The sequence below is a fragment of the Alosa sapidissima genome, chromosome 6 (assembly GCF_018492685.1).
Source record: "Alosa sapidissima isolate fAloSap1 chromosome 6, fAloSap1.pri, whole genome shotgun sequence".
NCBI classification, from domain to species: domain Eukaryota; kingdom Metazoa; phylum Chordata; class Actinopteri; order Clupeiformes; family Clupeidae; genus Alosa; species Alosa sapidissima.
Genome location: NC_055962.1, coordinates 31,434,890 through 31,446,318, shown reverse-complemented (window position 1 = coordinate 31,446,318; position 11,429 = coordinate 31,434,890). Strand labels below are relative to the sequence as shown.

Below are 11,429 nucleotides of genomic sequence, written 5' to 3'. Positions count from 1 at the left end.
ACACACACAGATACATGTACACACACACATTGTCCAGATACTACATTCCAGATATGATCTCAATCCACTTCATACAGACACACACACACTCACACACAAACACTGCCGTGGCTGAGATGGCTTACCAAGGCCCTTAATCTGGTCTTCTAATAACATCATCCTCCTCAAGATCTCTGTCTGTGTGTGTGTGTGTGTGTGTGTGAAGAGGATTGAGAAGGTCATTCTGGAAGGATGAAGGAGGAGCATTCTGTTTGACCAGTCAACCCACCTACATTATTAGTGTGTGAACTCTCTCTCTCTTTTACACACACGCACACCCACCCACACACACACACACACACACACGCACACACACACGCATGCACAAGCCGAGAGGACTCCCTCACACACAGCGAGGCACCAGCATGACAGACACACACATGGAGGAGCTGGTGGAGCACGCAGGAGCCATGGCAACCGCGGACTCCGGAGGGGCTCGCTACCACGGCGATGCCTTGCTGGCCCCAGACACCGACTTCATGACAGGTCAGTGAGTTGCCGTGACAACGAGGGGGGCACCATGGACTTTTTTCCATGTTGGGTTTCAGCAGTGTGCTCTCATCAGGTGAACATATAGTCAGTCGTGTGCTGGGCTTAAGGAGAAAGGGGAGTGGAAGAGCCTACTCTGCAGTGTCAGACAGGGAGAGGACTATCAGCTGTTTTTAAAGTCGCATTGTTTTTTATCGATATCTGAGCAAAGTTAAATTGAATTTATTTACAAAACACGTTCAAATGGAATTATCAAGGCAATTCTCAAAGGCTGTAAAAAATATACTGAACAAAATGAACTATTTGTATGAAACTAATTTGATTTATATTAATTTTTAAGTTATTTATCTTTCATCTAACCAGGAAGGTCCCACTGACATACAACAAAATTTCTGCCAGGAAGTTCTGGTCAAGATGAGCAGCAAAATTAGATGAAAAAAAAAAAAAAAAGCTTTATTAAAGTACAAAGATTACAGCACATAATAAACAGGCATAAAACATACAAAACAATGATTCAAATTCAAATTTTGAAATGCGAAGAGAGAAAGCAAATATTCCAAGTTACAGCTCATTCCAAGCTTGTGGATCCAGTGTTGTGGTTACTGGGGCAATATGTCAGTGCTCTAGAGATGCACCTCATGATTATTACATATGTAATAAGCACCGTGCAGCAAGGGCAGAATTTGCCAGTTATTCATTTAGCTGATGCTTGTATCCGAAGAGGAGGGAATACTATTTATTTCTACAGGTACAGTTATACAAGACTGTTATGACATTGTTCGGACATGTTTTAAATGCCCTCGAAACACCCAAATGGCATGCTCTTCTCACATGAGTCAACCTCTAAGTTTAGTTTAGTTTTATTACGTTGAGTTGATTTTATTAAATTTAGTGTTGTTTGTTAAGTTCATTTCTTTTCAGGGACCAAGTACGACATGCATAAATGACAGAAAGAGAAAAGATTCGTTGTGCCAGATTTAGCTCCCATCTCATCTCCATGTGCAGTCCCTGGGCAGGTACAATACTTTGGATGAACCATCAAGGCTCCCACTGAAGTCCTTATAAGTGCAGTATCTTATATATGCAGCCACTGTATGGGTTTTGTTGATGGTGTATGCTGGTCAGATAGCAAGAAACGTAGTGCTATTAGTGTTTTGTTATGATAACTTATTTTTGACAGGATATAGGGCATACTTAAATGTCCAAAGTGGTTCAAAAATATTATACAAAGTTAAAATGCAGCATCTTAAGAACTTAAGTCTTCAGATGCCTTTGCATGTGTTAACCCTTTCTAGACCGCATGCATTGGTGTGCAGAGCTAAAACCCCACTCATTTGTCCCCTCTGCTCCTCGTCTGTCACTAATGTGGACAGTCGTTATGTAAGCGTCGCCTCACGTGAGTGCGACGGGACACGAGGACCGTATTTCAGGTCCTTGTAATTCCCTTTTAGAGGCCCGGGATTAAGGGCTATTTTAATCCAGCGTGTCCATATGGATGCTGAGCGGAGGTGCTGGAGCTCTATTGTTTGGTGCCTCAGGAGGACCAGATGAAGAAGTAATCTGGGGAAGCGGGTTTAGTGCCGAGAGTGTCCCACAATATGAGGAGATAGCTGTCAGGGAGGTGGAGGATTAAAGCTGAAATTCACACACAAACACACATTTGTAATCACACACACACACACACACACACACACACACAAGTGTGTGAGGGCGGACTCATGTTCACACATATCATTTAGCATAATATGTAATGTACAGAAAAAACACACATTTTATTGCTTTAATTTGGACCTTAACACGAGAAGAACTTTAAAATTTACAGATCCTAACATGGACATGTTACACGCTTAGACAGGTTTGATCAAACACAGAAGGCTTTGTGCTACACACACACACACACACACACACACACACACACACATACACATACACATACACACACACACACACAATTATACATCAATTTGTTGCGTGCAGGATAAGTATGTAAAATAAAATAAGCCTTCATTCACGGTTCTGCACCATAAGTGTGTGTGTGTGTGTGTGTGTGTGTGTGTGTGTGTGTGTGTGTGTGTGTGTGTGTGTGTGTGTGTGTGTGTGTGTGTGTGTGTGTGCGTGCGTGTGTGTGTGTGTGTGTGGTGAGATTATTGTGGAAGGGTGTCCACATATCAGAAGGTGACCCTGACTGTTGTCTAAGTTGTCACCTTGTTCACCCTGAACGTCACGTGTCACATATTGAATATGTATCTCAATGAAAAGGCTGTTAACACAGGCTGTGTTTTAATTAGATCAAAAATAAACTCTAAACTCAAGTCAAGTCCAATGTATTATCCCACGGTGGGGAAATTAAGTTGCAGCCAGGTATTAAGAAACACACAAGCAACGACACAACACACAAGTTAATAAATAGCAATGGAGCCAGCGTTACAACACAGATAGACAAGAACTAGTACATGAAATAATATACAGTGCAAGAAGATCACTCCATGGAGAGCCCAAGATGAGCAATAGTCCAAACGTCCAGTGTGCAAGAGAAGCAGAAAGTGCAAAAGTGACATCATTTGATCAATTCAGCATGTTAATGGCAGTACATACAAAGGAGAGTTGGTAGCGTTTAGTCCTATGGGTGGGAACTCTATACCTTCTGCCTGAGGGTAGAAGCACAAACTCTCTATAGAGGGGGTGGTCATCACAGTCCAAAATGGCCAGAGCTAGTGATGGGCAAATGAAGCTTTGGTGAACCACTAAACCACAGCAGTGTGAAGCTAGCAACACTAATGAAAAAATCCAATATGGCTGCCACATGTAGATTTTTCAACATAAAAGTCCTTACCCAAACCAGTATATGTAACCAAAAACATTGGTTTGCTAAGGACTTTTATGTCGAAAAATGTATGTGTGGCGGCCATCTTTTTGCTTTTCAGCTAGTGTCACTAGATTCACTCTGCTGTGGTTCAGTGGTTCACCAAAGCTTCATTTGCCCATCACTAGCCAGAGCCTTCCTAAGGACCTGCCGGACATATAAGTCACGCAGTGGAGACTGATTCACCCCTTATAACCTTGCCAGCAACACTGACAAACCGACCCAGTTTGTTTCGCTCAGCAAGGTTAAGGCTCACGATGGGGACTCTATGTTGCCATATGTGGCCAAGACTGCCCTGGTGTATCTTGCTATGTCGTGGTCAGACTCTAGCAGATATTCTTACACTGATACACTGGACAGTCAAAGTTATGCAGAAGTCTCAAACGATCACTTCTGACTGGACACTGAAGACTTTCACTGATGAGATGACAAGAAGTGAAACATTAATCTTCACATGCCTTTATTACTCCTCTAATACAGTTTATGTTCTTTGTTTCAAGGCTGTATCTCCTCCTTGTAACAATTGTGTTCTTGTGCAAACCTTTGTTTTTGTGTGTGTGTGTGTGTGTGCAGATGACCGCAGCTCTGCGGCGAGTGGCTTGGACGTGTCAGAGCGCCTGACGTACCTGGAGCAGCGAGTGCAGATGCAAGAGGACGAGATCCAGCTGCTGAAGATGGCGCTGGCCGACGTGCTCAAGAGACTCAACATCTCAGAGGAGCAGCAGGCCGCTCTGACCGCGCTCAACAAGAAAACACCTGCTAAAGGTACAGTACACACACACACACACACACACACACACACACACACACACTACATTCTCTCTACCCCCATCTCTCTTTCTCTTTCTCTCTCTCTCTCTCTCTCTCTCACTCTCACACACACATACACATGCACATTCACACCATTCACAAATTTGTGCATTTTTTCCCCCAGCCACCCGTCCAGCCTCCTTGGCCTTGCCTCCAAGACCCTCCACAGCCTCTAGTGCCGCAGGGCAAGTGAGGAAGAGCAGCAGCACCACGCTGCCCTCTGCTGCCAGCTCCAGGAACTACACGCCCTCCACAACCACTAAGAGGTAGGCAACTTAACCTAGCTCTAACCAGACATGGGCAGTATTTCAATTATATGTATTTAAAATATGTATTTAATTACTTTAGCGTATTTTGTAATTTGTATTTTGCAGGATTGGAAAAACTCAAATGTAGTTTGTAACAAAATACTTTGAGGGATTGTATTTGAGTATTTCAACTACTTAAATACTTCTCAAATAAGCCAAAATGTCATCACTCAATTAAATATACTACCCGCTATAACCATGACAATAGGCAATGCTTATCATAAAACCAAAGGCCAGAATCTTGGTGAATCTGGTTTTAAGAATAGGCTGGGTGCCTGGAGATATCCTTTGGGCAATTCCCTATATTCAACTGTAAAGTTGACCTAAACATTTCATTACCTTTTTGTAAGAAAAGCATAAAATGTTTACCCATTTTCCATTTTTCTTGCTGTGGCATGCCACATTGTGACCAACTTAAAAGTGTAAAAAAACTTTCTTCTATTACGATCCCCTCTGAACTTGTGTAAAGTTGAAAAAAATGAAAAGAAAAGTCAATTGTGGGAGCCAAAATGGTCAACTTTATCACCCTTCTGTAAGGACAACATGGGGTGTAAACCCAATTTGTTTGTTTATGTCAATTTTTGTCACCCTGTAGACAACTTAAAGCCCCTTAGAACCCCTTAGAACATGTCAGGAAGTTGAAAGAAATTAAAAAAGTAACTAGGAGCTTGAATTGTCAGTTGTGTTAAGTGCTACAAGACTACAATTTGAAAACGATACAGATAAGATACTGAGGGAGAATATTAGGACCACGGCCTTTGACCCCATGACCTTGAGTACCTAATAGCTGATGTTCATTCTTACTATAGGACAGTATTAACCCTTAAAGGAGTACCATCACACCGGTGTGACGGGAATGTTGGGAAATGAACATTCTAAAGAATATCTGGGTTCATTGAATTCAACATAGAATTTTAGAACCTTCAATTGTTGCGGAACTTAGAATGTTCAAAAACCTACACCTTTAAGGGTTAAAACTTGGATTTGACATGATTTGACAGGATTTGACATGATTTGACGTGAGGATTTATGTAAAAGGAGTAAGATCCACTGAGGTGTCCTGATATGCAGAAATAACGGAGGAGACGGAGACTAAGACCTCCCGGAGTGGAACTCTCTCCCAAGTTAATTCATTCCGTATATTGGGGCACCTTATATTATATTATATATATTGGGACACCTTATATTGGGCAGCCGTGGCCCACTGGTTAGCACTCTGGCCTTGTAACCGGAGGGTTGCTGGTTCGAGCCCCGACCAGTGGGCCGCGGCTGAAGTGCCCTTGAGCAAGGCACCTAACCCCTCACTGCTCCCCGAGCGCCGCCGGTGAAGCAGGCAGCTCACTGCGCCGGGATTAGTGTGTGCTTCACCTCACTGTGTGTTCACTGTGTGTACACTGTGTGCTGTTTGTGTTTCACTAATTCACCGATTGGGTTAAATGCAGAGACCAAATTTCCCTCACGGGATCAAAAAAGTATATATACATATACTTATACTTATATACCTTATAGGTTGTTATTCTGTTTATCCCCCATGTTGCCAGTAGGCATGCATTTATAGCACAACAAGGGACATGTAGTTCAGTTTAAAAAGAGGCCGACCTGTTCAATTTGTTGTACTACTTTCATTGGTTACGAAAAATGATGGTGGGTAGTTTTGCTTTGTTACAGTTGATTCCACTGTTGCGAAGCCTGCTTGTCAGTTCAATCATTGTTTACCTTGATATGGGATGGTGATTACATTTTTTACCTGATCTACTTCATAGGTGCCCCAATGTACAGAATTAATAGCCCCCTGCCAGCCAATAGTATTTATTGTCTCTTGGGGATACATTTTCAATAATATGCCTTGTTAGTGTACCATGATTATTGTGTGGGTATTTTTGTATTTCCAAATTACTAATTACTTGTATTTTAATTAAATAAAAATTTCAGATCAGTATTTTGTATTTTATTTTGTTACATTTCATGAGCCAGTATTTGTAATTTGTAACAAAATAGTTGTGTATTTGATGTATTTGTGCCCACCTCTGGCTCTAACCAAGCTCTAACCTGCTAGCCACTTACGCACTCTCATTTAAAATCCTAATGTCCTTAGAGTGACGGGCTTTCTGTGGTCTATCATTCTTTGTTTTTTTAAGCATAAACTCATTATGTTATTTAGACATTGTTTATTACATATACAGTAGATAAGGTTTAATGGAGAGGATAGAAAAGGAGATGAGATGATCATCAATGACCTCTGATAGCTCCAGAGATCACTGTTCCCTAACTGACTCCACTTGTTTTCTCTTAACTTCATCTGTAGTAGGTAACTTCATTGTCCCCGTGGGGCAGTTGGGTTTGCGGCACAGTCGCAAGGCACTTCATGACAGGACATCAGACCTATGACACAAACAAATAGTCCATACATCAGACACTGACAGTGACAGACATAACATGAAGAACATACATCACACCCTACAATACACTAGACACCCTTGGGTATCACCAGGCCAGCTGGACATCTAGCTTATTTTGACTGATTTAAGGCTTTTATGGCTTGTGGTATAAAAGAGAATTTGGATCTGTTCTTGGTCAGGAGGGGTGGGCAGAAACGACGCCTATGGCAGTAGTTTAAAATTAGATGCCAGAGAGTATGCATAGTCACATATAATGTTATTGGCCTTTCTCACCAGTCTGTCTTTGTAAATGTGTTCCATGCTCGGAGTGTTATCCCAAGTAATGTGCTGGCTGTTGTAACTGTTTTTCTGAATGTTTTTTTTCTGTGACTCAATGGGATTTCTGAACCAGCAGATAATACAGCAAGTTAAAACACTTTTAATAAAAGCAGTATAAAACATTTGGAGCATTTTGTTACTGACATTAAAAACAAGCAGATTCTTTAAAAAGTACATTCTTTGCTGTGTCTGTATGCAAAAGATCAGTCTATGAGTCCCATTTAAGCTTGTTGTCCAGTACAATGCCAAGGTATTTGTAGTTTGTAACAACCTGAATAGTCTAAAAGTGTTGGTGTGTTGCAGAGGGGCAATTCCACGCAAAACAGTCATGTCCATAACGCAGACTAAATACCATGGCATTGTGCTGCCGTTATGGATGTGACGGTTTTGCGTGGAATTGCCCCGTGACTTTATAAAATCTATGGACATTTCTTTTGTCTTATTGGTATTTAAAATTAAGTGTGACTTATTGCACCATTCTAAAAAGTAGTCTAAAACTGGCCCATGATCTACCTCCCCATCCTGTAGCAGGCTCACTAGGGTTGTGTCATCTGTATATTTAATAAAGTGACTGTTTTGTAAAGTGCATGAATAAATAGTAAAGGAGTTAAAACACATTCTTGTGGAGAGCCTGTGGATGTTGTCATCGCATCAGACAGAAATGAGCCCACTCTGACCCGCTGACTGACACACATCTGTTCTTCTTTTTCCATCTTTTTTGCTTTCTTCTGCTTCTCTTCTTCTCCTCTGTCTGTTTCCAGAAGCCCAATTGTAAGTGTAAAGGATTCTCCAGGAACCCCTAGTAAACCCCGCTCTAGTACAACCACCACTTCAGTCACCTGCAGAAAAATGCAGGATAGGTAATACAACTGCTTACAACTAACATTACACACTCAAATTTAACACACATATTTAATTGAAACATAACATAACATAACATAACATAACATAACATAACATAACATAACATAACATAACATAACATATATAGCACATATCTGACATATAACCACTGGAGTGTGTTTCTGTTATAACAATGCATATGCATGTTTGTCTGATAACACTCACTGGATGTGCTTGTTTCTCTCTCCATAGGAAACCGGGGGCCAGTGTGGCAGGTGAGTTATGAACATTACACAGCATACTCTGCATCTTACATTACACAGCATTACACAGCATACTCTGCAGCACAGGCAGCTACGGTCATCTTGAGCAGTATGTACTTACAGTCCTCATGTCGTACAATGATGTATAGCCTTTTTAATATCTGGACGTGATGTGATGCAATGAATTATAACCTTTGTTATAAGCTGGATATATATAGAGGAATGTGATCTCATAGACTCCTTTACCTTTGTTATAAGCTGGATGTATACAGAGGAATGTAATCTCATGGACTGTCTATTTGTTTTGGGTGTTTAGGGACTCGCCGGGTCACCCATTGCAAAGGTAGGCCTGCTACCAACCCTCTATCTACCCTCTGTTTCATTACACATGCACACACACACACACACACACACACACACACACACACACACACACACACATAAACATAAACACATAGTCTACACATGAATGTAAACACAATCACACAAATACACACACGCTTAAACATAAATATATACAAGTAATTGGCTGTTGGTGTAAATTAATGTATTTCATGTACAGTTATTATGAGCGAAGTCCAATTTAATAGATCATTTTTGTCTGATACTTTTGAACTGTTTTAGTGGTTTAATGGGGGGTTTTCCCGAACCATTATAACCAAGACTTTAAACAATAGAGAGCAGAACTACTGATGATGATTCACACATAAAAATGAGATATATCTTTTTCAGCTGTCTCCCACACACACACACACACACACACACACACACACACACAGGCACCGTCTGTCACTGTTGGATAAGCCATTGATGAAAGTGCCAAAAAAAGAACAGCCATAACAGTCTGACTGAACTTTGAAAACAGTATCCAATGTTAAGTGCTTCCTTTGTGTGTGTGTGTGTGTGTGGGGGGGTGTTGTGTGCTTTGTAATGCCTTTACATATGTAGACATGCAGATATTATTGGAATTCTGTGTGTATGTGTATGTGTATGTGTGTGTGTGTGTGTGTGTGTGTGTGTGTGTAACTGGAGTCAACACCATCTCCGCCCATCGTCTGTTCTGTCGGCTAGGTGATGAAAGGTTTTATTTCAAGATTTCTCTGGTTACTTCAGTCTGTATGCGTGTGTCTGTGTGTAGGAGAGGGAGGGAGGTGTTTCTGTGAAGCTTAAATCATCACAGAACCATGCAAAGAGCCCTGTTTTTTTATTCTCAGGCTTTGATGGTTGTCTGAGTTTATTCACACGCCTACACCCTCGAGCTATTTTAGACCTCTTCATCAAAACTTTTCCTCTTTAAAAATGTAAAGATTGCAGACACACTTTTTTACAGAGTGATTTCACACCTCTGGTCCAACAGCATGTAGGGTATGTGTGTGTGTGATTTATATTGTATATTGAGGTCAAAGTTCCACTCTCCAGCAGACAATAGATGTGTTGTATATATCAGATAATGGCATGGTGTCATATTGTTTTGTATGTACTGTCAAATAATACTGAATCCCATATGATAATGATATGATGGTGTCATATTGTGTTGTATCTTCATCACATCACGGAGTGCACTGTGATAATAATGTATCCGTGTATATGGTGTTGGACCATATCACAATATTTTGCCCTGTCATATTTGTCATATTGTATATTATCTTAGCTTGATTGTGTGTGTGTGTGTGTGTGTTTCCTGTTTCCCTCACACACAACTGTTCCTTCATCCCTCCTTCTCCTCCTCCTCCTACTCCCCCCCCCCCCCACCATTTCCCCTCTTCACTTAGTGACTATGCAGATCTATCTGAGCCGCCTGTCAAAAAGGACTGGGTCAACTGAAGACACCACGCCCACGTCAGTCTCCTCCAATCACGCGCAGTCTCCTCCTCCCAAGAGCCCTCCCTCCAAAGTGACGGGTGCATGTGATAGGACCAAACCGCCGCCGCTGCCACTGCCGCTGGCATCCTCTCGTCAGCCGCCAGCTGCCTTCGTCTTGCCTCTTCAGAGGTCCTCCTGTCAGAGCGTCACCTCCATCTCCCCATTGGACGTCCCTGCTTATAAGAGCCCCATCAAGTTGCCCAGCCAATACTTCCAGATCTGCTACTGATGGGAGCACCAGCCCAGCCCACACCACCTCTGATAGGTACTAGCTCAGCCTGGAACGCATGACTGGGGGAACAAAATGTGGACAGTGTGGCGTCATGCACGTATGTTATGAAGAAATGAAGCCCAAATCGAGCTGCGATGTTGGCAAATTTGGAGCGCATCAGTAAGTGTTTTTAGGAGCCAGAGCGTGCGTAGTGTAGTAAACTCAAACAAATTGCCAGGCAGGTCCACCAAGAATCAGCCATATTTGATTAAATCTCCATTTTTCTGCCATTTTTTAGTTCCTCCCTGTGGCTTCACTTCTTGTCCATGGTTTTTTTTTTACTGTCATTGGGACCATCTCGGTCTGAGAGGAATGCAGCTCACATGTGGCCCAGACCACCTCCAGAGTTGCGGGCTGTTCACACCAGGAGCCATAACTATAACAATCAAGGCAAAAAAATATGAAAGACAAGGCCTCACACATAAACTATAACACTAACGGCATGAAGAACGATATTGTTGAGGATCACTTTCAGAGTGATTTTGAGAACGATAAAAAGCTGACAGCCAAATTGAATCCATCCATCACATTTTAGACATCACATTCATCAACATGAGGAAAGACTTTCCTTATCGTTTGTCAGTGCCAACATCGCAGCCCGATTTGGGCTCATATCATTATTATAGTTATAGTTATTTTCTATAGTTATCGTTCTTGATTTGAATGGCCCTCAATTGCCTCACACACAGGTCGGGGGGGTGGGGGTGGTGACTGCATGGGTTGGGGACTGGGTATTCAGTGGTCCATTGTCTGTTGAAGGAAAATAAAGCATATAAAAGTGATGGATTTATGTGTTTGTTTTTGTGTCATATCAGGTTAAAGTTTATTAGACTGAGGCTGACAAAAGATAGAGCTATGAAATGGAAATACAGATTGCTAAACTAGGTGGCCACACAATTATTTTTGAAGTATATCTAAAAAATCTGTACGTGTAAATAATTTGTTTTGGTTGAATCTGAAGTT

The 11,429-nt window shown here is 41.6% G+C and overlaps 1 protein-coding gene across 1 annotated transcript; it reads left to right on the top strand.

The window, feature by feature from the left end:
* Positions 1-380: 380 nt before the first annotated feature.
* On the top strand, positions 381-11,201 carry LOC121711325 (echinoderm microtubule-associated protein-like 4). The gene is made up of 7 exons (XM_042094835.1): positions 381-525; positions 3,965-4,156; positions 4,326-4,467; positions 7,988-8,086; positions 8,322-8,344; positions 8,649-8,675; positions 10,105-11,201. Exons 1-7 carry the CDS (start codon positions 405-407, stop codon positions 10,422-10,424), a joined length of 924 nt encoding a protein of 307 aa, XP_041950769.1. The 5' UTR covers positions 381-404; the 3' UTR covers positions 10,425-11,201.
* Positions 11,202-11,429: the final 228 nt, after the last annotated feature.